This window comes from Myxine glutinosa, chromosome 4, assembly GCF_964187855.1.
Source record: "Myxine glutinosa chromosome 4, kmMyxGlut1.1, whole genome shotgun sequence".
NCBI lineage: Eukaryota > Metazoa > Chordata > Myxini > Myxiniformes > Myxinidae > Myxine > Myxine glutinosa.
Window position 1 is genome coordinate 39,589,385 of NC_136264.1, and position 26,668 is coordinate 39,616,052.

Here is a 26,668-nt window from a genome sequence, read left to right on the forward strand (position 1 = left end):
AAGACTGAGCTGTATCCTGTCCCTGAGCCAAGGTGCACCTTGTGCTATCGACTGCCTGTCCTTCCCTGCCATCAATCCCTGTGTAAGTCAGTCTTGTTCCGTTTGTCTGTGGTCTGTCTGGGATGGATAAGATTGTGTTTAAGTGCCTATCTCTTCTGTGCTTTACCTCATTACCTTGTAATCTACCCCTTTTCTCCCCCACCAATTATATCCTCCTCCGGAGGTCTTGAGAACTGTACCCCCTTGTGTCGTTTCATTTATCCCAGTCGTTGTGTCCTTTCCAAATCATTGATTTAGCATAGCGCGACTTGGTCAACGTCGGGTGGAATCGGGTGAGTTGGGGAAGAATCGGGGGAATTGTTAGGTCGCGGCAATACCACCGCTCGGTAAATAACATCTAATCCGCGATCCGTAACAATATGTACTAATAGTGGGGCAGGTGGGCAAACCAATTGCGCATTTTATGACTAAAGCATGAAAGTTTCAGCATATAATCTACATACCCCAAGGTTTTATTTCAGACGTGGAAGCAATTTGTATCTGACCTCTGGTGACCTTGAGGTCGTTGACCTCAGCATCGCGTTTTACCAGTTTTTGCCCCATCACTCTTCATTATAATCACGTATATCAGCCAAAATTGCATTTTTGTTCTAATAAAGATGCTTACCTACCCGACCAAGTACTTGTGTTTATTTCCAGGTGTAAAGAACACCTTAAAACTGCCACTCCGATGAGATCAAATGAATTTATTAATGAAATTTCACTTTCTTTCATAAATAAAATTCCAAAAATATAATAGAATATAATAAAAAGAATAAAATAATAATAAAATATTTCAACTTTAATTAAAAAAAAAAATTAAATAATAAAATTTCACATTAATAATTTTCAATTATTAATGAAAATGCAAACATGTTTGCATTTAGTATTGCTGCATAAAAATTGATAAATATTTGTTAAATATGCATTAACAATGTGGGATGTTCTTATGCCGTCGCTTTTTTTTTTTGTATACTGAATCGAGGCTCGTGAAAGAGCTAACATTTACTTCACAAACAAATCAACCAGACAAACAAAATATATAAAAAGAGGGAGTGGAAAACAAGATGGGGAGAGAAGGGGAAGCACACAAACACAACATTTGAGAGCAGGGAGATGTGTGGAAGGGAGAGGGCTTGGGGGGAGGAGGCGTGGGAAGGAGGGGGCGGGGGGGTGGGAGAAGTATAAAACACAAGGACACCAAGGACTTCCAGGACAGAAGTTGGTATTTCAAAAAAGTGGAATTGGGGTGAAATTAGCGGGGGTAGAAAAGATCAAGGTTTTGGATGGGGGAAGATAAGAGATGGTGGTGAACAGCTGTTTTAAAGACCTGGAGGGTGGAGTGGGATTGAAGAGAGTGAGGGGGTTTGTTCCAGAGGTGGGAGAAAAGAGGAGTGAAGGTGAGCAGAGAGTCTTGATTTTGGCAGTTTGACCATAAGAGGGTTGCAGGCAGATCTTGTGCGACCTGTAGGAATATTTGCGGGACAGAGCCCAGAGAGAGCTGGGGGGGCAAGGCCAGAGAGGAGTCGGTAGAAGACGGAAAGACCACCAACCTGCTTGCGGTGAGTGAGTGAGAGGCCCTTGGAGTTAGCTTCATCGCGGGAGATTCCAATGATTCTGAATGCTTTGGTTTCAACAGCGTGAAGACGAGCTGCAGCATTGTTTGATTATATTTTAACCGACAGGTCTTGTGCCACTGGGCCCTGTTGGTCATCAGTGTGGCTTCTATGCCGCTCCCATCATCCAGCCTGTCCAGATCCAGCTCAGCTGGTATTTGTCCAAGTTCCTGAAACTCAAGGAGATCCTTGGTCAGTGACACATAACCGCTACCTACTGGTGGCTTGCTTGACCTGGCAGGGCATTGCAAAGCTTCCCCTGTTTCTACTTGGCAGAGAGCACAGAGTTCCCAGTTAGTGGTGAAATGTGGCTTGGGATGCTTAGATGTAGAAGGCTGGGCAGGATCAATCAGTGTATGGCGTTTTGACTTGGTGACAAAGAAGCAGACACCAGAAGCAGAAAAGAAGGGTAAGAACGGAAAGCGTCCAAGTGTCTAAGTCTAGGGTTCTATAGGTTTTCCACCACCACTACAGGTCTGAAGAGTGCAGACCAGAGTACCAGGAGCTAGCTGAGGCATGCAGAGGGATTATCCTGTAATGCACAAGAACATACCACATTGCTAGTGTATATTTAACAAGTCTTTATCAATTTTTATGCAGCAATACTAAATACAAACATGTTTAATGAGTGAAATTTCATGAATAATTCATTTTGATCTCATATATGTTTCTCATATACATTTGATCTCATATACATTTGATCTCATATACATTTTCTCATATACATTTTCTCATATACATCTCATATACATTTTATCATATACACATGATCTCATATACATTTTGATCTAAATACAAACATGTTTAATGAGTGACATTTCATTAATAATTCATTTTGATCTCATCGGAGTGGCAGTTTTAAGGTGTTCTTTACACCTGGAAATAAACACAAGTACTTGGTCGGGTAGGTAAGCATCTTCATTAGAACAAAAATGCAATTTTGGCTGATATACGTGATTATAATGAAGTGATGGGGCAAAAACTGGTAAAATGCGATGCTGAGGTCAATGACCTCTCAAGGTCACCAGAGGTCAGATACAAATTGCCTCCACGTCTGAAATAAAACCTTGTGGTATGTAGATTATATGCTGAAACATTCATGCTTTCGTCATAAAATGCGCAATACCTCCATATGTGAGCTGATCAGCCCTATAAGCGCAGAAGCAATTCCAGCTACACTGGATGAGCAGTTTGGGGATAGCAAAGTGGAGCTATGCCATTGGCTGTCACCCCTCAGGAACCATTTCGTGCAGATGTGAATAATAAGGGAACAGAAGAAGCAAGGTGGTCAGAGTGGGAATTGAAGGGCACAAAGAGTGTCAGGAAGTTGCGAGATGGTGAGGAGTCGGAGTTCAAAGTTCGGAGGTGCAAACGAGTCCTGATGTCGGTCCAGGCCGTCGGTCCCCGTGCTGCGTGTTTGGTTCAACCTGAGCCTATGGTCCTGGTTCTCTGAGCAAGTTTGACTCCAAGGGCTGAACCTGTACTCCCGTTCAGTGCTCCAAAGTGTCATTGAAGTTTTCACTCCATGGACACAGACTCAGACTTAAACCGCTCTCATCTCACCTTTGTGTCATTCGAGTATGTGTTGTGTGCATCAGTCGAAGATTTGAAGCATTGTTGGAATATCAGAATATATTGTTTGTCGTATTATTCGTGGAAGATCGCTTTAATTGTCTGGGTTTGTGTCGAATCCTTTGTACATATTCATCTATTTCCTGAAGTACAATAAATTACTGCAGACCGTGATTTTACATTGAATAATACATTTTAAGGTTAAATATCAAGTATTTAACAAGTATTTAAATATCAAGTTCTGATATAAAGTATTCAAGTATTTATTTATATCAAGTATTTAAATATCAAGTATTTAAATATCAAGTATTTAAATATCAAGTATTTAAATATCAAGTATTCTTCCTGTTCTGTTCAGCTTCATTCCTGTTCAGGCTGGAGTTCCCCAAGGTAGTGTTCTGGGCCCTGTGCTTTTTCTGGTCTTCATCAATGATCTCTCCGACTCTCTGGAAAATCCTCTCTATCTCTTTGCTGATGACTCTACTCTCTGCCGCTCCATTCCTCATCCCTCAGATCGGCAGTCTGCAGCCTCCTCACTCTCTGCAGACCTGGACAAAATCACAGACTGGTCAAACAAGTGGGACATGTCTTTCAATCCTGACAAATCTCACACTCTTACGATGTCTCTCCGAAAAGACCGACTGGACAACCCTCCCATCTACTTTCTGAATAATCCTCTCCAAGAAGTTCTGTCACTCAAGCTTTTGGGTCTCACTATCTGCCATGATCTTTCCTGGGAAAACCACATTTCCAAGCTGGCCTCCAAAGCCAGTCGCCGACTGGGCATTCTCCGTCGTGCAAAGTCCTTCCTTGGCACACCTGAGCTCCTCACCACATACAAGGCCTTCATCCCCAGCTCAATGGAATACGGCTCTCCCCTCTGGGCTGGTGCTCCTGCCTCACACCTAGCTCGGCTTCACGCTGTTGAAACCAAAGCTTTCAGAATCATTGGAATCTCCCGCGATGAAGCTACCTCCAAGGGCCTCTCACTCACTCACCGCAGGCTTTCTGGTCTTCATCAATGATCTCTCCGACTCTCTGGAAAATCCTCTCTATCTCTTTGCTGATGACTCCACTCTCTGCCGCTCCATACCTCATCCTTAAGATCGGCAGGCAGCAGCCTCTTCACTCTCTGCAGACCTGGACTTGGTGGTTTTGCTGTCTTCTGAACTTCTCTCCGGCCTTGCTCCCCCTGCTCTGTCTGTGCTTTGTCCCTCAAATATTCCTACAGGTCGCACAAGATCTGCCAGCAACCCTCTTATGGTTAAACTGCCAAAATCTAAGCTCTCTGCTCACCTTCACTCTTTAATTCCTCTTTTCTCCCGCCTCTGGAACAAACTCCCTCACTCTCTTCAATCCCTCTCCTCCTTCCAGGTCTTTAAAACAGCAGTTCACCACCATCTCTTATCTTCCCCCATCCAAAACCTTGATCTTTTCTACCCCCGTTAATTTCAGCCTAGATTCACTTTTTTGAAATACCAACTTCTTTCCTGGAAGTCCTAGCAGTGCCTATGTGTTTTATACATCTCCCACCCCCCGCCCATTCCCATGCCTCCTCCCCTAAAGCGCTCTCCCTCCCACAGATCTCCCGATGTCCCTGTTCTCTACTGTTGTACTTGTGTGCTTCCCTCTCTCTCCCCATCTTGTCTCCCGCTCCCTTTATTATATGTTTAATATGTCTGTTTGTTTGTTTTTGATTAACGTTAGCTCTTACACGAGCCTTGATATTGTATTTTAAAAAAAAGAAAGTAAAAAAGTAACTTTATTCTTGTGATTCTTTTGCTTGTTTCATTACCAAACTAATTCTTGGCTTCATCGCCTCCACAGGTTTAATCTGTTGGGTACATGCAGCACCTGATAATTGTATATAATTAGCTCCTCCATGAACTTTAGATCACTGTTAAAAAATATAAATAAAGATTGTGCTCTTGAGTTGTTCTTGCAACAGGATGCCTTAGGAACGAGTTTATGACAGGTATTCATTGACTCCAATCTTTCTGTCCCAAATCCTGTGTTTGTTTGAAAGTAGACAAATTAAAACCAAGCTCGGAAGCACCAAGAAAGACAAATAGCTTGGTTTTCTTCTTCTCTTATATGCAACTGGTAGCGTCGTTGCAAGGGCTACGGGATGTAGCACAGGCCGGGGTACTAGCACCGGCAGAGGTGTGCAGCATTGGTACAAGTATGCAGTGCAAGCTGGGGTACATAGCACAGGCAGTGTTATGTTGTGCAGGTATGTAGTGCAGGCTAGAGTACCAAGTGCAGAACATTCACAGCAAATGCTACAAGTTCTGCAACAATCTTGTTACCTCTAACAAGTGAAAACGATTTATTAGTATTTTAATGATTTTATTATGCAGTCATGATTTGACAAAAGTACTGCGGTTGTAGTGTAATCTGAAGAACAAACAAATTTCATATAAATGTGTAGAAGACAACATAAAAAACACAAGAAGATGTCATGCAGAGCATGATACTTGCAAAATCCAGCCCCCCCCAACCTCCCCAAAAAAAGTTTCCATGGGTACATCAAATTGTCCATTTCATTAAGATTAAAATTGACGATCTTCATCAAAGCTCGGATCAATCGGATTAAAATTGATGATTTTTCAGATGAAAATGGATATTAGATGTTTGACCTTGAGTTGACCTTTGACCTTTTCACCTAAAAAATAGTTGGTTTCCCAATTCAGTGATGCACCATGTAATTGTTGTTTAATTTCCAAGTTAATCAGATGAAAATCGATGGTTTTTCAGATGAAAATTGATTATTTTAGAAGTTTGACCTTGAGTTGACCTTTGACCTTAAAAATAGTTGGTTTGCCAATTTAGTGACTCAATATGCAAATGCTGTTCAATTTTCAAGTCAATCAGATGAAAAATGAAAAATTTAGAAATTTAACCTCAAAATGACCTTTGACCTCAAAATCAATGGCCTTCTTCCTTGTGTCCAACTCTACCATCTGGTGAAGTTTTGCGAAGATCGGTTTAAAATTGTGGCCTGTAGACGATTGACAGAATAACACACAAGACCAACCAATATACTTGAAAAATCTTCGATTTTGCAAGTAACAACAAGAAAGAGCAATCAGAGATTGCAAACCCTCGCCAGGATGTATTTTCAGTTGTTTTAAGGCTTTTGTGTTTAAACAAATATGGCGGCCGAACTACGTGACTGATGACGTCATCATTATTTTTTTTCTAAACTAATTTATTCCTAGACTATGCTCAATAAATTTCATCTTGATTGATGAAGTTTTGTACTTGTCGAATTATGACGTCATAATGGAGGCACCTATGACATCATGAACATATTTTATTCCACATGGAGAGTTCTTTACAATGAGACATGTCTCAATTTTTTATATTCAGCGCTTTTGAAGATATAGAGGTGCAAACTTTTTCGTTTTTTCCAAGATGGCGACCGAACCACGTGACAGATGACGTCATAATTATCATTAAAAAATTCTACAGGTGGAGTTGCACCTATGGTGAAAATTTCCTGTCAATCGGACCAACGGTTGCAGAGAAAATCATATTTATTCTGTGCGGACAAACAGACAAACGGTCTCAAATGCAATACCCTCTCCAATAAAATTTGGGGGAGGGGTGGATTATTGGAAAAAAAGAGGGGAGAATAGGGAAAAAGTGACAGTGGAGTGAGGAGATGAGTGGGAAGGAGCAGGAGGGCAGCACACAAGGGAAACAGGATGTACAAAATGTCATCCTTTTTGCACACTAATAAATAGACAGCCCATGATAATAATAAAAAGAGAGGACTTTTGATGCAGGTGTACAGGTTTATTTTTTTTAAAGAATAAATTAGCCTAGAACGTTGAAAAGCCAAACAATATTGATTCTGTATGAAAAACAAAGATGGATTCTTTGCAGTTGGAATAACCAATGGAAGATTTATTTACTGATAGTCGCTCAAAATATTTGAGTGAATATTCCGCGTGCACTAGTTTTCAATCAATTCTTATACCTCTTCTTCCGACCGCTGCCTTTTCGAGTCTCCGACTCCTGGTCCATGCAGCTCGACTCGGCCTCGTCACACTAGGGAGAGGCAATGTACCGAGGATCAAATTATTGACATCATGAATGTTGCACCAAGTTGGATAAACATCTCCATCTGAAATCCAGTCATCGTCTGGTACAAGTGACATCACTCTTCATTGTCAACGTTTTCACCTGGACAATTGTCCAAGGTCTTAAAATTCAACAATTTTTTTTTTATTGCTTCATACATGTCAAAGGATGAATGTGAAATTAAAAAATAATTAATGGAAACGACGGTAAGAAATATTACCATGTCGAGCAGAATTTCAACTTTGAGCCGAAGAAGGTTGTTTTCCTGCACCAGGCGACGATTTTGCTTCTTCAACCGCTGGACCTCACGAGTTGTGCCCTCCGCGCTGCTACCCGTCCCCTCATTCACCCAGTGTCCTTCTTTGAAGCTAAACTGCTGCGTGGCAATCACCAGTTCAGGAGGCCCGTACTCGAGGCCAAACTCTGTGGCTCGGGCTGCAAAATCCAACTAATAAAAACAACAATAATGTATTAATCGATAATCATGATGGGTGGACATAAAAAATAATAATCTTACTATAATTCACCAAATGTCTGTCTGTCTGTCTGTCCGTCTGTCTGTTCCCAGGTACCGCAAAAACGTTTGAACCGATCACAACGAAATTTTGGGTGGGTAATCCTGGGACCCCCTGGAGTAAAATTGGCTGTATTGTTTTTCCAATTTTTTCCCAATTTCCAATTTTTCCAATTTTCCAATTTTTCCAAACACGATGGAATAATATTTACCGATATGAACAGTGATGTGGCTTTTATTGAAATTGTACAAATACTGTTTAGATTTTGATGATTTGCGTGTGATATGATTTAACGGATGTTTATATAAATCGTTTAAAAATAAAAAAAGCCTTCAATTTCTGATATTTTGCCTTTTCATTTGGGCCTCCCAATTGAAGCCCCGCCCATAGGGCAGGTACCGTTGCTAGTAATAATAATATTCGAGTTTAAAGGCACTTAGAACAATCAACTTAGAATTTATTATTTTATCCACATTGGAGATCAAATTAATGAAAATATTAGTGAAAGCCCCCTTTGACTATTTTGAGTTGATGTACCTGACTCTTTATGGGGCATTGGTGCAACTGAAGCAGTTTCTGGCAAGGGTTATACAGGGTGGTTTGCCATTGCCTTCCCAGCGTTGTTTGTCCGTGCTCGATACTTTTAAATGCTGAGCATCAAGCAAGGAAGCAGCACGCACTTTTTAAAAGTCTTTGGTATGACCCGACCAGGGTTTGAACCAATGGCCTCCCAGACTCAGAGCGGACGCTCTAACCATTTCACCACCAAGGACTCCGCTAGTTACATCATTTCTGAGGCGTGGCCATGCCACTGATACACCGCCTCCATGCATTCGGGTAGGAATTTGTAATTTATCCAGAATTTAAAAAAAACCACCTGTAGAGGCCATTTTTTCCCCGCAAGCGGGGGTTGGCCTTTTTCGGGGACCGTGGTTGTTGGTTTTTTTTTTTGGTCCCCTTTTTGAAGCAATGTTTTACGGCCGGATGCCCTTCCTGCCGCCAACCCTTTTTGTCGCCTTTTTACGACAAACAGGGAATTACCAGTGAACTGGTACTCAATTAGCCGACCTCGGAAGGATGACCAGGCTGAGTCAACCCCCCTGGCGTTAATTTCAGCGATCGACCGGGATTCGAACCCAGGATCCTAGGATCCTAAGCTGGCACCCTAGCCGCTAGCCCAACACCAGGCAACACCAGCTGGCACCCTAGCAATTTATCCAGAATGCAGACGATAACTCGCCCCCCACCCCTCGCAAAAGATACCAAGGGATCTTTAAAATGAACTAATGCTGGCAAATGGGTCACCCGGTTTAACGTTCTCTTTATTTATTGCCCTGCCTGTGAAACGCTCGGGTGACGGTTTATATCTGCGCCGGGATTAAAACCCAGGCTAGACAGGCTTGGAGGTGAGTGTGCATACCTCTAGGTCATCTTCCTCACCTGCTTCGTGTAAGTGAAGCGAGTTTGAAGCAAGATAGCTAGATGTAGACCAAGAATCACTTGTAGGGCCTATACGATGAAATAAACGGGACCGAGCTACGCAGGATGTGTGAGATTAGAGCTATGGACAATTGGATTGGAGATGCACAGCAGTCAAGCTCCTGGATGTAGATGACACCTGACCTTACCTGATGTGATGCGATGCGACATCACCTAGCCAAGGACAAAACCGTTGCTAAAAAGGACGTGAAACCTGAAAAATACTATCCTTAAAAGCAAATATTAACTTTACGCAACCACTTCCTGAAACTCCAAACCAATGGCAAACATATGTAGCACACAATGAATCCGCAACTAGCGACATCAATCCTCTTCCATTGGTTTACACTGACGACAATGGCTGGAATAGCTGAGTCTGCAAAGCCGAATTTCAACATAAACGCTTAATTCCCACTGAGGCAAGATTTATTTCCGTCCTCACCGTATGGAGGTTCGACAGTGATGCCGCTTTCCTCGGGGGAGTTTTCTTTGGACTGAACGAGTTTCCAAAGAACGGCATTGCGGTGTGATGGTACACCTGGAAGCACATGACAATAAACACCTGGTGAAGGAAGCATCAGAAAAGGAAGAAACAAGCAGACTTGAGTAAAAATAATTATATATTAGTAGTAATAATAATAATAATAATAATAATAATATATAGGACGCCATTTGAGAGAGGGCACACCAGCCGACCAGTTTACCTCGAATCACCTTTAGTCAGGGCCCTCAGGGATATTTTGGTTCAAATTCTTCCAAAAGCATCAAATTTGGCGCAGATGTTGCCCATGCCATACTCTTTCGATTTTTGACGGGCGCCAAGGGCGGTATGATCCGGGGACCATACCGGTCCATCCCGCCATGTCACCTGACCTATGACGTCATAATTAGGATATGCATCCAATCACATGGCGTACTATAAGTGGCCAAAGTTCAAAATGAATCGATCGAAAAATGAAGGCAGGGATCCATTTTTAAGGTTTCCATAAAATCCAATATGGTCGCCAGGTCACATGACCTATGACGTCATATTTATGACATGTATACAATCATGTATACATGAACCCGGATCATGATCGCACAAAAATTAAACACAAGGATATGGCATACAGTTCATAAAACATCAAAATCCGTACCTTTGTAATTAGACTGATGAACTGCATATGCCTGAAAATTAGGAAATAGACATGTAAATATTTCCTCTAATTGTCAAAAATAAGGTCAGAGTTCGATTACCCAACCCAGAAACATAAAATGGTGACCCTCACGTAAATCTTGACAAAAAACTCAAAAACCGACATGTTTGACTCAAATGACCTTTAAGATGACCTTGAGGGTTGACCTTGACCTCGAATCATCAAAATAACATCATAATTGGATTCCTCGACCTCGAAACCCCTGAAAAGTGGTATCATACATGATTCCAACCCTTTTGGTTATTTAGCTGATTTTCCTCTAATCCGGGTGGCGGCCATTTAGTATTTCGCCAATATGGGGCCCCCCGGGGGGGGGGGCGCCCGTCTTGGCGCCCGTCAAAAATCGAAAGAGTATGGCATGGGCAACATCTGGGCCAAATTTGGTGCTTTTGGAAGAATTTGAACCAAACGGCCCCAAAATATCCCTAAGGGCCCTGACTACTTAAACTGCAAATCTAATTGGCTTGTTCTTGTCACCTGACCAACTCATCCACCAAGTTTAGTCCAAATCCGTCCATAACCATTTGAGATATCCGGCTCACAGACAAACAGACAGGGGTGAGCACACCTTTGGTGGCGGAGGTAATAATAATAAATAAATAAAATATTCCTCAATTGCTTTTTTGCACAGGAGGCATAAAAATGTAAGAAGTTCAATCTCTCCTTTCGTGCAACAAAGGTATATCAATACTAACATTGTTCAAATCAACATCAGTGGATTACAGTTCCTCCACACCTATCACTATACAGGTAAGATCTTTTGCTCGATCCTACCAACTCGATGTTAGCACGAATCGAACATCATGTGACCATCTCAGACCATCATAATGCGTGATAAGCTCGAGCCAGAGAAGTTCAGGCAAATAACTTGAAAGAAGGTAACGCGCGAGGGTCTTTGCAGATTGTGGAGCACGAACAAAAAATAATACAGGTGTCGAGGCTCGTGGTAGAGCAGAAAAATAGGGGACAATGGATAAACGGACAAGATGGGGGCAGAAGGGAAACGGTAGGACAACAACAATTGGGTGCAGCACAGCACAAGAAGGGTGGCAATGGTGTCTCAGCAGGTGTCGTGGAAATGGGAGACCACGAGGTGGTGGCGCACAGCAGACTTGAAAGGGTGTCCAGAAGAGCTCGAGACAATGCAACTAGGATGATAGTTCTGCCAGGGAAAAATGAGGGTAGGATAAAATGGAGACAAGTGCAAATTGTAGACCTGGAGAGGGTAACCAGGGAAAGGTTTCTGACACAACGCATACAGTGACCTGGAGGTGCAGGGGTGGGGAGAGGTTCCCTATGCTGAATAAGAAACAAACCATAGCACGGAGGCATTACATTCCAGCTACTCAAGCGGGACAAGATGTGACGTAGCAGCACCGGCCCACAGGTGGAGGCATATTGCATGGACTCCAGGTAAAGGTGTCGCATGCACCTTTACAAGCCGAGGACAGCTCTGCTAAGCCAGCTTGAACATATTACCTGCCCAGGCATAGCCCAGGACAGGTTATAGCTGATGGTGAAGCCCAGGAGTTCGACATCGCACACTAATCAGAACCTGACTACAGAAATAAATCCGGCGATTTGCCAACCGGTGCTGATGGACGAGAAAATTGAAAACATGAGTCTTTCTTCCACTAAAAGGCATTTTCCGGGGAGATGAGCAGTTCTGCAGATCAACAGAGTGGGATGCAGCCGTAGGTAGAGTCGTGCACACGACAACTACCCTGCACAGAGTGACGTCATCGACAGAACATGTCTGGTTGGTTGGTGTCTTCTTCTTCCTGGAAGAGGTTCCTGAACCCAATAGAGCTGGCAGTTTCCTTGGTGCAGAAAATCAACAACAGCACCAAACCTCACCAACGATCGTGTACTACCAGACTCGCACTGATCTCAGATATGATTGAACGGTTCAATTTCAATTACTCCCACGTGAGAAGGGAGAACTTAGGAGTGGGTGGTGGAGGGGGACGGAAGGGAAGGAGCACTTTAAGATTCGAAGTGGATAGAGAAATTCCGCCAAAATTGCGTACGTAATAAATAAATATAATCATTCCATGCAATGCATTCATTGACTATGCTCTGACTGACTCTCCTGTTCTTTACTTTCAGGCTGTGGCCCTTGGTCCACTTGCGGAGAAAGATGACGCCTTTCCACGTGAACAGGATATATATATGTATATATATCGATATGAATGAATAAGTATTCGTCGAACTTAGCGCAATTGTCGTATTACGCTCACGCAGAAACGATCCTTTATCCCCAAAGGCCAAATGTAGCTGTAAGCACGAACGCCGGTCACTGAAGGGATGCATAGGAAGAAGAAGAAGAAGAAAACGCGAGTTGCTAGGAGCAACCAGCAGCAGGCCGCCCGAGCCATCGTCCGCCAAGAGTCTTCAGTATCTCAATTTTAATGAAAGATTTCATCGACAATCGTCTCATTTTTATTGCATTACTCTACTATAGCAATTTATTTGACGGGTTTGACGTTCTTCTTGATAGATACGTTTAGTAATTTTTCACACTCATTCAATAACCTTTAAGTGTCGGACGTGACTTATTCCAATTTCATTCTTGTTCGTGTAATTGGCCCAAAGCAGTCACGTGATGCATGGGCGCCCCTCCCATGTGGTTTTCGTGAATTCTAAAATCCCATTCGCAGTAAGTCAAGTGAAGAAAGCTGTTGTGTTTGTTATTTTGATTTGTGTACGATACAAGTAATTAATGGGGGCATTCCATAGTATGAAATATTGCATTTTCCGCAAGGAGAGTTTGATTTGTGACCATCTGGCATCTATTCGCTATGTAAACATATCATATATGACGACGGTTGACCGCCCCGATCCTCCTAATCCCCTTGCACATCCCATAAAAATTCACTCAAATGAAATCCATTATTCTGTGTGTGTACGTAATACATATAAATGGATCCTCTTCAGACGAAAATTTTCCAGCGGTTTGGGGTTGAGGAATTTTAAAAGATGGAGAAAAGAGTTGGAAGGAGGGGTGGAGAGGGTCGTGAGGAGGAAGAGAGGACCAGGAGCAGTGGAGGAGGGGTGGAGAGGGTCGTGAGGAGGAAGAGAGGACCAGGAGCAGTGGAGGAAGGGTGGAGAGGGTCGTGAGGAGGAAGAGAGGACCAGGAGCAGTGGAGGAGGGGTGGAGAGGGTCGTGAGGAGGAAGAGAGGACCAGGAGCAGTGGAGGAAGGGTGGAGAGGGTCGTGAGGAGGAAGAGAGGACCAGGAGCAGTGGCAGCGTTAGGGCTTGTGCAACCCATGCAATTGCAATTAGCGATTAATTAGGGATTTCAATTGTACAAGAGCAATCAGAGATCGCAGACCCTCGCCAGGATGTATTTACAGTGGTTTTTTTAAAGGCTTTTGTGTTAAAACAAATATGGCGGCCGAACCACGTGACTGATGACATCATCATTACTTATTTTTTTTCTCCACCAATTTATCTCCAAATGACGCTCAATAAATTTCATCTTGATCGGATTAAGTTTTGTACTTGTCGAATTATGACGTCGTAATGGAGACACCTATGACATCATTAACATATTTTGTTCCCCATGGAGAGTTCTTTACAATGAGCCATGTCTCAATTTTTTATATGCAGCACTTCCTGTCCAAGGAGAGGTATTCTGTTACGTCATATCCGGAGAGTTATCACCTCCGCCACCAAAGGAGGATGGAGGTTATGTTTCCACCCCTGTCTGTTTGTCTGTCTGTCTGTGAACAAGATATCTCAAAAAGTTGTGGACGGATTCCGATGAAATTTGGTAGAGATGTATCGTATGTGACAAGGACGAAATGATTAGATTTTGGTGAAGATCCAGATCCGGATCCAGCTAGTAGAATTTTAAAAGTGATTCTTCACCATTGAGTGATATGGCCAACCAGGTGGAGGTATGCTCGCTACTGAGTGCCGTTCTAGTTTGTTACTTGTCCAAAAATATTTTTTGACGTGTTGATCACTCCGGTTTGTGTGTGTGTGTGTTTGTCTGTCCGCTCACTTACAATTTCAAACCGATCTTCACGAAACTTCACCAAATGGTATAGTTAGTGGTCCGACAATATCCGATATATTTTTGAGGTCAAAAGGTCAACATAGGCCAAAGGTCAACCACTTTTTTTCGAATTTCTAAAATCCTCAATTTTCATCCGATTGACTTGAAATTTGAATAGGATTTTCATATCAGCTAACTGAATTCAACCACCAACTATTTTTTTTAGATCAACAGAGGTCATAAGGTCAACATAGGCCAAAGGTCAACCACTCTTTCTGAATTTCTAAAATCCTCAATTTTCATCAGATTGACTTGAAATTTGAATCGGATTAACACATCATCAGCTAAATGAATTCAACCCTCAACTGTTTTTGAGATCAACATAGGCCAAAAGGTCAACAACCTTTTCAAATTTCTAAAATCCTCTGTTTTCATCCGATTGACTTGAAATTTGAATAGCATTTTCATGTCAGTTAGCTGAAACTAACCACCAAATATTTTTGAGGTCAACATAGGCCAAAAGGTCAACATAGGCCAAATTTCTAAAATTGTCAATTTTCATCTGATTGACTTGAAATCTGAAGACTATTTGCTTATCAGGTCACAGAATTCAACCACTAATTATTTGTGAGGTCAAAAGTATGCCCTACTGAGAGCCATTCTACTTTGTTCTCTTTTGCCAAGTGTCGTTCTATGAGTGATTTTTCATTTGTTTCTTTGTCTGTCTGTCTGCGAACAAGATATCTCAAAAAGTTGTGGACGGATTCGGACGAAATTTGGCTGAGAGGTAGTGAGTGAGTTCGAGTGAGTGAGCTCGAGTGAGGGAAACTCGAGTGAGCTCGATGTGATGCTGAACGAAGGGAAGGAGACGGTACAGAGAGGGAAAGAAAGCACAAATGTTGGGATGGATCAGAAGGGCGTGTCCTCTACGAAGTCCGCCTCCCCGGCGTATAAAGCGCACATTTCAATCACTTGATCCGGGTCGTGAACGGTCACGACCTCGTTATCTCTTGTGGTCCTGTTTGTTTTCATGTGAGATCGAGAACGGTCCGCCCCCTCCCAGGCTCGTATAGTAGCAAAGACCTGGAAGTATAGACAGGAATTCCCTCATCCTTCCCATGAGCCTTATCCCTCCCCCCCTCCCCTCCTCTCCTTCCCCCTCTCTCCCCCCCACCCCCCAAACATTAATCTTACTAGAATTCACCAAATGTCCGTCCGTCTGTCTGTCTGTCTGTCCGTCCTTTCGTTCGAAGGTACCGCAAAAACGGCTGAACTGATGGCAACGATATTTTGGGTGGGTAATCCTGGGACCTCCTGGAGTAAAATAGGGTATATTGTTTTTCCAATTTCAGCTTTGGCCTTCAGCATTTTCAGGTTTGGACTCCTGCATAACGTTATTTTCCCGGGTGCCGCACAAACGGCTGCACAGATCGCTGCATGGCTGCGCTGTACAGCTGCACCAATCGGACTCGGTGACCTCGGACAAAGACCTTTTATAAGGACATGGGTTGAATCCCTGCTTGAGAGAATGCCAATCCCCTCCCCGCCATCACGGTCGTCTCTCCAACTCACAATCCCACGAGATATGCGGAAAGGACGGAAAGGACGACCCAAAACCAATCATCTTCTTTTTGATTTGTATATAAACGTCATTAAAAGTAAATAATGACCTCGGCCAAAGTTCAAACGACGTGAGTTTAATCTCTACATGAGAGAATTCCACATAGCTATTTGGGCGGTGTATAAGCTAACAGATCGCTGTCTCCATCGATCTTGCCAAGGCCGTAACACCTATCGGCTCAAAATCCTTTTAACTGTTGACTTGGTAGTTTTTATAATGAAGGAAACATTAACAATCTTGTTAAAAGTTTATTTTGTGATTAATTTGTGATTGGAGTTATGTTGTTTGGAATGAAAAAAGAGATATCGAGTTCAAGTAAATGACGACATGCCGTGATGGTTTCTACCTTCTAAACGTGAACTTCGCGGATCGCCATATGCAGATTCACCACGGACCCACGATTGATGTTTCTATACGTGAACGTACTCGTTTGTTTGTGAACGGGTACGTTTTTCATGGAAGTCCTTCACGAACTTGCTGTCCATGTCTGACGTGCGACTGAGGGTGCTACAGGAATGTGGAATTTATTGGTGTCATGCTTTAGCATTCGCCGTATTTGCATTGCCTGTTTGCTTCCAGCCTCCCACCCGTGCGTAGCACGGGTATCTCACTAGTAAAAATAAAAACAGAAAAATGAAACCTCATGGAGGTGCTCAGAATCTCGTCACCATGAAGCCCACATTGACTGGTTCTCGTCCCATGCACCCCACATTGACTGGTTCTCGTCACCATCAACCCCACATTGACTGGTTCTCATCACCATCAAACCCACCCACATTGACTGGTTCTCATCACCATGAACCCCACATTGACTGGTTCTCATCACCATCAACCCCACATTGACTGGTTCTCGTCACCATGAACCCCACATTGATGTGGTTCTCGTCACCTTGAACCCCACATTGACTGGTTCTCGGCAACATGAGCCCCACATTGACGTGGTTCTCGTCACCATGAACCCCACAGTGACTGGTTATCATCACCATGAGCCCCACATTGACTGGTTCTCATCACCATGAACCCCACATTGACTGGTTCTCATCACCATGAACCCCACATTGACTGGTTCTCATCACCATGAACCCCACATTGACTGGTTATCATCACCATGAACCCCACATTGACGAGGTTCTTGTCACCATGAACCCCACTTTGACGTGGTTTTTGTCACCATGAACCCCACGTTGACTGGTTATCGTCACCATGAACCCCACATTGACGAGGTTCTTGTCACCATGAACCCCACATTGACTGGTTATCGTCACCATGAACCCCACATTGACTGGTTCTCATCACCATGAACCCCATATTGACTGGTTCTCGTCACCATGAACCCCAAATTGACTGGTTCTTGTCATCATAAACTCCAAATTGACTGGTTCTCGTCACCATGAACCCCAAATTGATGGGTTCTCATCACCATGAACCCCACATTGACTGGAAAATTCAACACGTCTCCGTGTCTGAACCTATCAGTGCGTGCCATCTTACCAGTCCTCTGTGCCAATCAAATCCCCACCCAATCACCGCTCTTTGGGCGTGCCTCCACGGAGCTTCCTGTCCTGTGCACTCACCAAGTTGACACGACAATGCTTCATGCCTGGCTTCCGGTCGGTTTTTAATTCGTGTTTAAATGCACTATTCTGGCTCTATGTGTGGGTGCTGTGTCAAAAGGAAACAGAGCAATAAATTACAGAGGCAACAACACACAGGGGATCAATTTACCCATAATCCCTCGCTAATTAACAAGCCCTACCCCTCTGATGGGGACGAAGATACAAGCTTACCCGACATCCGGTCTACCCAAATTTCCTACTTATGATACATCGAGGTTTCTTCTTCTTCACGACAGTCGGAGCACACTAATCTATACACTTTACCTGAACTAAGGTATCCCTAACCCCACGAACGTAACAATATTTATACCTTTCAGTAGGTTTAAAGTACCTGCAATTACCGAAAGCTTGTTGCTCTGAGGTTTTTGCCTTCTTGACAGACTGCTTGGTGCAAGTGGTCCCAGCCACAGTCAGCCACAGTCATACGAATGAACCTGATACAGAATTGCTGTTTTCCCAAGTAACTGCACATCCTGATTGCTGAAGATATGAAGCTTGTGTCATAAATGGATAAAGGTACAATTGCCTTCTGTCTTGATTCCAAAAATCAAAATCTCAAAAGATGGTTGGTCGTGAGCCGCCACAAAGTAAACTGGCCAACCAAAAATAGTGCAACGTAAAAGACAAGTGAGTTCAAAGTTCAATTTCCCATTGAATATCTCTTTCGATTTAGTGCACTTAACTCTATTTGCCCCACGATGTGGGATTGCCCGTTTACTTCTCAGGGCTAAAGTAATGAGGATGTAAGACACAATAAGCTTTTTATCCTGCGATTGACCACACTTCTTTAAAAAAAAAAACTTAATGCAAAATGCAAATTAAATGTTTCAATGATTACAACTCAAGATATTGCGAATTCAATTTGGTTTTCACATTTTCCATCTTTTATTGCCTCTGCCATCTGTGAAGGACGGAGGTTGTTTTCACCCCTGTCTGTTTGTTTGTATGCAGGATTTCTCAAAAAGTTGTGGGACGGATTCGGATGAAATTTGGTGGACACGTTGGGTGCCTGACAAGGACGAATTGGTTCGATTTTGGTGAAGATCCGAATCCGGATATGAGAATTTTTATAAATATCTAGTGATTCTTCACCATTGAGAGTTGGGGCCAAAAACGATACATAGCAGGATATCACAAAAAGTTGTGGACGAGTTGTGACAAAACTAGGTGCATGCGTTGGTTAGGTGACAAGAACAAGCTGATGACATTTAGGTTCACGTCTGAATCCAGATCCGGCCTATCAGTGGGATACAAAACGTAAACTGTTCAGCCTGAAGGAGGTATGCACTCTACCGAGTACCGTTATAGTTTGATTATGTTTTACTCTTTGGAGAGCAGTACAGTTGGCAAGTTCTTCTAAGGTTTTTCACTTCAAATTGGATGAGCGTTACTTTCTTACTGGACAAATCTCAAGGGGCTCAAGAATGATTTTTTTTTCTGCAAAGCCCTGTTTTATGGAATGCTTCTTGCATTCTCATGCCTCCACAGCAAAAGGCCAGGGGCATCACGTTTTTGGATTGTCCATCCAGCTGTCCACCCTTCCGTGTGTCTGTCTGTTATCGATGTTTTTTTTTACAATGATAACCTGTGAACCACTGAAGGGACTTTTTTTTTTCTCTTTTTTTTTGTATGCAAGATCGAGGCTCGTGAAAGAGCTAACATGAATCACACAAAAAGTCAAACCGACACACAAAACACAAAAAATAAGGGGAGCGGCAGACAAGATGGGGGAGAGGGGGAAGGACACATACACAACATTTGAGAGCAGGGACAACGGGAGAAATGTGGAAGGGGGAGGGCTTTGGGGGAGGTGGGAGAGGTATAAAACATATGAACAAGGACTTCCAGGAAAGAAGTTGGGAAAAAAAAGAAAAAAAGAAAGTATCTGGGGTGAATTAGCCGGGGGTAGAAAAGATCAAGGTTTTGGATGGGGGAAGATAAGAGATGGTGGCGAACAGCTGTTTTAAAGACCTGGAGGGAGGAGTGGGATTGAAGGGAGTGGGGGAGTTTGTTCCAGAGGTGGGAGAAAAGGGCAATGAAAGAGTGAAGGTGAGCAGAGAGCCTAGATTTTGGCAGTTTAACCATAAGAGGGTTGCACGCAGATCTTGTACGACCTGAAGGAATAATTGGGGGGACAGAGCACAGAAAGAGCTGGGGGAGCAAGGCCGGAGAGGAGTCGGTAGAAGGCAGAAAGACCACCAACCTGCCTGCGGTGACTGAGTGAAAGGCCCTCGGAGTTAACTTCATCGCAGGAGATTCCAATGATTCTGAAAGCTTTGGTTTCAACAGCGTGAAGCCGAGCTAGGTGTGAGGCAGGAGCACCAGCCCAGAGGGGGGAACAGTATTCCATTGAGCTGTGGATGAAAGCCTTGTATGTGGTGAGGAGCTCAGGTGTACCAAGGAAGGACTTCGCACGACGGAGGATGCCCAGGCGGCGACTGGCTTTGGAGGCCAGCTTGGAAATGTGGTTTTCCCAAGAAAGATCATGGCAGATAGTGAGACCCAAAAGCTTGAGCGACAGAACTTCTTGGAGCGGATTGTTGAGAAAGTAGATGGGAGGGTTTTCCAGTCGGTCCTTTCGGAGAGACATTGTAAGAGTGTGCGATTTGTCAGGATTGAAAGACATGGTCCACTTGTTTTACCAGTCTGTGATTTTTTCCAGGTCTGCAGAGAGTGAGGAGGCTGCAGACTGCCGATCTGAGGGATGAGAAATGGAGCGGCAGATAGTGGAGTCATCAGCAAAGAGATAGAGAGGATTTTCCAGAGAGTCGGAGAGATCATTGATGAAGACCAGAAATAGCACAGGGCCCAGAACACTACCTTGGGGAACTCCAGCCAGAACAGGAAGGGGAGATGAGAGAAATCCATTCAGGGCCACACGTTGCCTTCGACCAGAGAGGAAGTCCGCAAGCCATGAGTGGAGATTTCCATGGATACCGTAGGAGGAGAGTTTGGTGAGCAGAGCTGGGTGTCAGACCGTATCGAAGGCACGTGATATGTCAAGTGAGACAGCTCTGATTTCCTGTGTGGCATTGAGGACCTCCATCCATTGTTGAGACAGCAGAAGCAACATGTCCAGAGTAGAATGACCTGGTCTAAATCCAAATTGATGATCAGAGATCAAGCCATTGGAGAAGAGGAAGGATTTGATATCCGAAGCAATGATGGATTCCATGACTTTGCTGATAATTGGAAGCAGGCTGATTGGTCTGTAGTTGCAAGGATCTGTTTTTGCACCTTTTTTCTGTAAAGCGGTAATGTTTGCTGATTTCCAAGATGCTGGCAGATGACCTTGAGCAAAAGAGAGGGTGAAAAGAACAGAGAGAGGGTGAGATAGAGCGGCAGAGCAGGATTTTAGGACCCTTGGGCTGATGCCATCTGGTCCAGTTGCAGAATCAGAGTCGAGGTTTGACAGAAACTTCTCCACCTTGTCAGGAGAGAAGGACACAGAGTCCAGGAGCAGTTGGGTTCGACTGGGAAAGGTGGGAACAGAGAGAGATGGGCTTGGGACACAATATTTTGAGGCAAACACAGAGTTGAGGCATTCGGCTTTGTCACGTGCGGTGTCAACTGTGTAGCCATTTGAGGTAAGGGAGGGGATGGAGGGGGAACAAACACCAGAAACGGATTTGCCCAGATGCCACCAGGATTTGGAGGAAGGAGACAGGTTTGAGAGTTCAATCTTGAGTGTGGAGAGATAGTGCTTCCTGGCACTCCTGAGGGGAGACACACACTTGTTCCGAGCTTGGTGGAAGGAACTGAGATTGCCTTCAGTTGGAATTGCCTTCCAAGAGGCAAAGGCAAGTTGTTTAAGGGCAACTGCCTCACCACAAGATTCAGTGTACCATGGACGGGAGGAAGGGTAAGACAACTGAAGACGAGATGGGATAAATCTGTGCATGAGAGAGAGCAGTTTGCTTTGGAAGAATTCTCAGGAAGAATTTATGTCAGAGGCAGTAGAGATGGTTGACCAGTCCAGATGATTGATGGCTGCTTGCAGACCGTGCCAGTCAGCCTGAGTGAAATGCCAGACTCGTCGGTGCTGAGGAGGCTCTCTGAGAATGGCCAGAGAGATGTCCACTTTAACAAGCACATGATCAGAAGAACCGATTGGAGCAGAAGAAGAGCAGCAGACATTTGCAGGGAAGTTAGTCATAACCAAGTCCAGAAGAGAATATGCTCCGTTGACTGAGATCCGGGTCGGGAAATTGACAGATTGTGTCAGTCCCAGTGAGTCACAGAAGTCCTTTGCTGAAGAGCCATGGCTGGTGAGAGAGGTACCCACACCCAGCCAACTGGCATGGTGACAATTGAAATCACCACCTATGAGGAATAGAGAGTTGGGATGGGTTGATAGAAGTTGGTCCATGTTGTCTGACAGCGAAATGTAAATGGAGTCATCACTGTTTGGAGGACGGTACAGAACACATATGAACAAAAGGTGTGAGCGGAGAGGAAGCCGTAGCCAGAGGTACTCTTGGGGGTGGGGTGGAGAGAGGGCAGTGCAAGGAGAGTGAGGAAGATCGTTTTTAAGAGTTTGAGACGAGAGTTTGTCTCCTTCCTCCAAATCCACCCCACCACCAGGACGAGGCTCAGGTCTATCATACAGGAGGAGGGAGTAACCAGCAAGAGATATTAAGGAATCAGAGACATCTTGAAGGAGGAAAGTTTCTGTTAAGCAGATCAAGTCTGGATTGTCAGAAGCAACCTGAATGGAGAGATCAATCAGGTTTGAGCGAAGGCCCCGGATGTTTGAGGTCCAAAGACTTCAACCAAACTTGCTTGCACATGCTTGATGGGCCCATGGCCTCATCTTGCATTGAAATTTCTCTCAAGAGCCTGGTGTTGGCTTAGCGGTTGGGGTGCTGGCTTGGGATCCTAGGATCCTGAGTTCGAATCCCGGTCAATCGCTGAATTAATGTCAGTTGGGTTGATTCAGCCTGTCATTCTTCTGAGGTCAGCAAATTGAGTACCATCTTGCTGGGATGAATGTGCCGGTATATGCCCCTGCTTAGAATAGGTACACTGTATCCCTGCATGTCGTAAGAGGTGACCAAAGGGTTGGGCATCCGGCCATAAAAACATTGCCTATAGCTCTTACACGAGCCTCGATCTTGTATACAAAAAAAAAGAAAAAGGAAAAAAAGAGATCTCGTATTAGAAAGAAGTGAGGTGTGGTTCTCACCTCCTGAGAATCCTGAAGAATTGTGACCTGCTGGAGGCAGAACCCTGATTCCTCTTGACCTCTTAAACTCAACCTGTGTGAACAACCTTAAAGCTCTACAAGCAAGTTTGACTGGCGTCCGATCCTTCTTGCGGTAACTTTCACGTTTTGGTCCTGCACCAATTGTTGAGTTGATCACCTCCTCAGGAGTGATCAGTTGGCTACATTCCACTTGTAATTGCCACTCAGTTATTCTTGTAATAGTTACAGTGAGCATAGTTTTTAAGCTTGGGTACTTGAGAGCAATTGGTGCTGTCTCTAGGTTACCGTTACGCATTTTTTTTTTTTGTATACTGAATCGAGGCTCGTGAAAGAGCTGACAACCACGAGGGAAAGACAGTACAGGGGGACCACGAGGGAAAGACAGCACAGGGGGACCACGAGGGAAAGACAGCACAGGGGGATTACGAGGGAAAGACAGCACAGGGGGACCACGAGGGAAAGACAGCACAGGGGGACCACGAGGGAAAGACAGCACAGGGGGACCATGAGGGAAAGACAGCACAGGGGGACCACGAGGGAAAGACAGTACAGGGGGACCACGAGGGAAAGACAGCACAGGGGGACCGCGAGGGAAAGACAGTCATTTAGTGGGACATGGCATATTTTCAATACTTTGATGGTGGGCAGGTAGGTGCAACCACAAAATCAAATTGTCACAGTGTGGTGCCAGGTTAATGTTCCCACATCACCTATGTAAGCAAAGTTATGAAAGGTTTGCTGAACAGTTAAGGAAAGTGTGGTCGCTGGAGGACTGCAAGATCAGAGAAAGCATTGAAGCGGCCAATGAAACAGTTTTGAGGAGCCCCAGAAAATCGCTGCGTCATTGATCTCAATAATTTAACTTGTCTTTATCAAAAACACAAAAAATTCTGAAGCAGGAATTAACAAGAACAGCACTCAGTAGAGCGCTTACCTCTGCTCGGCTGAACAGTTTACATTTTGTATCCACTGATAGGCCAGATCTGGATCTGGAACCAAACCAAAATAGAATCAGCTTGTTCTTGTTGCCTAACCAACTCATCCACCTGGTGTTGTCATAATCCGCCAACAATTTTTTGAGATATCCTATTCACAGACAGCCAGACACAGACAGATAAACAGACAGGGGTGAAAACAACCTCTGCCGACCTATGGTGGCGGAGGTAACAACTGAGAGATGACTGAAGGGAAGTGTGAGAACTTATATTTTACTGCCATAGACAGTGAGAAGGACAAATGGAACAAGTGCTTTGAAGTCAAGTGACACTTGACTATTGAAAAGTAAAAAGTTGCCATGAATTGCATTATTACATCTCACTCCTAAAACCCATCTATGCCTCTCATAACCTTCTGTATGATTCCTGCTATACTCCTGGGAAGTTTGCATTTTACTTGCAAACAATTTGCTTTGCAACTTCTGCACAATATGCTCTTTAAGTGCTTTTTCCCCTTTGGAATCTTGTACTGACAAAGCAATGTCAATTCGACTTTATTTTGCTTTCATTTCAATTCTACCCAGAACTGTTTTTATGAAGTAAAGTAGTTTTGCCTTTTGATTAGTTGTTTTTTAGATTCTCAACAACTTTTCTTTGCTCAGTAACAATCTAATAACAGATACTGTATTGAAAAGACTTTGTACATGTAATATGTTCCGTAGTCCTGAGAGGATTGTGCAGAAGTAGACTTACCTTTGTCTACTGCACAATCTTGTCTGGGTCTTGTCTGGGTTTGATTCTCTACCCGACTATAAAATGTAGGATTGCATAACAAACACAGGCAGGGCATCAAGTCACACGTTAGGCCAGTTGTCCCGACTTCTGGCATTAGTTAGTGGACATTACAGATCCCATGGTGTCTTTTGTGAAGAGTAGACAGGTTATCAACAGCATCCTGGCCAAACTCCCAATTTCCTGCACTGACCTCCGCTAGTGGTCCTCATAGGGTCATGTAGCACTGAACCTGCCTTCAGACAGAACAACAGAGAGAGAGAGTTTAAATATCCCATCGTGTCTTTCAACGAAGAGTAGGTGAATTGTCGCCACACCTTACTGGACGATTTCCTAAAATCACTGCCCTCACCTACAAGGTAGCAGCACAGCAATGATGCTTCCAGCAACCGCGTACTGCGAGAGAAAAAGAAGAGCAAAAGTCGGTATATAAACTGCTTTAGTTATAAGTCCTAAAATATCAACAAAACCCTCTTCGGACTCGGCATTAGCTTCTACTTCTTCACATAGTGTCATTCAAACATCATCAGAATGTTCTTCCTTTCAAACCTTTCTTATTTGCTCAAGAATATTTTTTCTGTTATTCCTTTATTTGTTCTACTAATGTGATAGGCGAGATAAGAGCGGCTCGACTTGCTACAACAGTTTATTGATAATTGTAGAGTGGAGATGGATGAAAAACCTTAAATATACAATGAACAATTAATGATCATTGACAATTTAGGTTACAAACTTCAGGACGATCGACACTGTTACCATTACAATTTACTCCTGTTGAAGAGTAAATATATTACTAATGCAATCTACAAGCAATTGAACAATTCCGATCAACTATCTTCTGTCATTAATTCCTATGTTAACCAATAAAAAATATTATCGTTAACCATTAAAGACATTATAGTTCATAAACAACTGAACATCCCAACCAGTAACTAATGTAATAATAAATAACATTTGTTCCACCTGCCAACTCCCAGCACTGATAAATTCAATATAGTCATTGAATGATGTGGTAGTGAACAGCTGATGTCTGGTTACATTGCCATCTACTTTACACTAATACACCCATTCCCTCCTGGAGCGGCAGGCTCCTCTCTGGGGTATATACATAGATTACAGTATCGAGCTACAAGAACATGGGGGTGTGTTTATTTACAAAGTTTCTTGTGGAGAGCTTGCCAAGTGGCTTAAGCATTCGAGCAAGCACTCCATTCAAAACCGTTGATAAGGAACAGCTGGCTTGGCAAGCACTAGATAGCTGCTTGGTAACTGAACACACCAGGGTTTCCTCTCTTTGAGTTTCATGTTAAACAGCAGTAGCGACTGTTTCAAAAGGTAATTATACGTGTTTGTGGTTTATAATATTTTTACCTCTGGTAGGGGTGCTTTCACGAAACGCCACAGTAACATGTTTAAACACGTTAACACGCCATTTGTTCAAGTAGGGAAAACCCTTTGGTGAGATGGGATATTATTAGTATTGCTACGTTTATTGGGATAGATGATGAAATACCATAGTACAGGTAGGATCGTATAGGTGTAGCATGGACCGTGGACGGGTAGGAGACATCTCGATGTATTAAGTAGAGAAACTGGAGCTTAAGGTTGTTTATGTGTCTTCACACGGGGGATGGAGCTATGTTAACTAGGTAGGGATTAAAGTTAGTTTTCCCCAGTCTGTGATTGCTCCCTATGGTTTACCCTACATTTTTACAATTATAACAAGGCCAGCCATAAAAACTCACATTCGTTACAACAACAACAATAACAACAATCGTCCCCTGCAAGCAGGCAGACCAATCAGCAAATAAACTCTGCCTCCAAACTATCGTAACCGACAGGCCACGCCCCAAGCTTCATAATTGGCCATGGAGACATGGGGTGATTTGACGGAGCTCAAGCGATTGGACGACGTGACATCACAGGGGTGGTTTGAGCTTGGGGCAAAAAGAAGAAGAATCACTCTCTCTCTCTCTCGGTCTGGGCTT

The 26,668-nt window shown here is 43.6% G+C and overlaps 2 protein-coding genes across 8 annotated transcripts in view; both read right to left on the reverse strand.

Annotated features, from left to right (window-relative positions):
* The window catches only part of LOC144891699 (uncharacterized), a 1,187,956-nt gene that overhangs the window by 372,047 nt on the left and 789,241 nt on the right, over positions 1–26,668 (reverse strand). The gene's annotated exons all lie outside the window — the stretch shown is intronic.
* Positions 5,556–25,078, reverse strand: CBY1 (chibby 1, beta catenin antagonist). 7 transcript variants are annotated; one of them, XM_068112212.2, is made up of 5 exons: positions 25,033–25,078; positions 24,874–24,916; positions 9,753–9,848; positions 7,537–7,764; positions 5,556–7,283 (listed from the first exon to the last, which is right to left on the reverse strand). In XM_068112212.2, exons 3-5 carry the CDS (start codon positions 9,828–9,830, stop codon positions 7,200–7,202), a joined length of 390 nt encoding a protein of 129 aa, XP_067968313.1. In that variant the 5' UTR covers positions 9,831–9,848; positions 24,874–24,916; positions 25,033–25,078; the 3' UTR covers positions 5,556–7,199. The 7 variants fall into 7 exon arrangements, with proteins under 7 accessions (XP_067968313.1, XP_078631768.1, XP_067968316.1 ...); XM_078775642.1 differs by lacking the exons at positions 24,874–24,916; positions 25,033–25,078 and adding exons at positions 10,447–10,477; positions 12,610–12,805; XM_068112215.2 differs by lacking the exons at positions 24,874–24,916; positions 25,033–25,078 and adding an exon at positions 24,642–24,867.

Excerpts from the sequence above, each read along its gene's own strand:
- CBY1 (XM_078775642.1), bottom strand. The coding sequence starts at position 10,473 with ATGCAGTTCATCAGTCTAATTACAAAG. Across the intron at positions 9,849-10,446 it reads TCATCAGTCTAATTACAAAG|GTGTACCATCACACCGCAAT; the intron begins GTACGGATTTTG and ends ATGTGCTTCCAG. Across the intron at positions 7,284-7,536 it reads TTGAAATTCTGCTCGACATG|TGTGACGAGGCCGAGTCGAG; the intron begins GTAATATTTCTT and ends GCCTCTCCCTAG.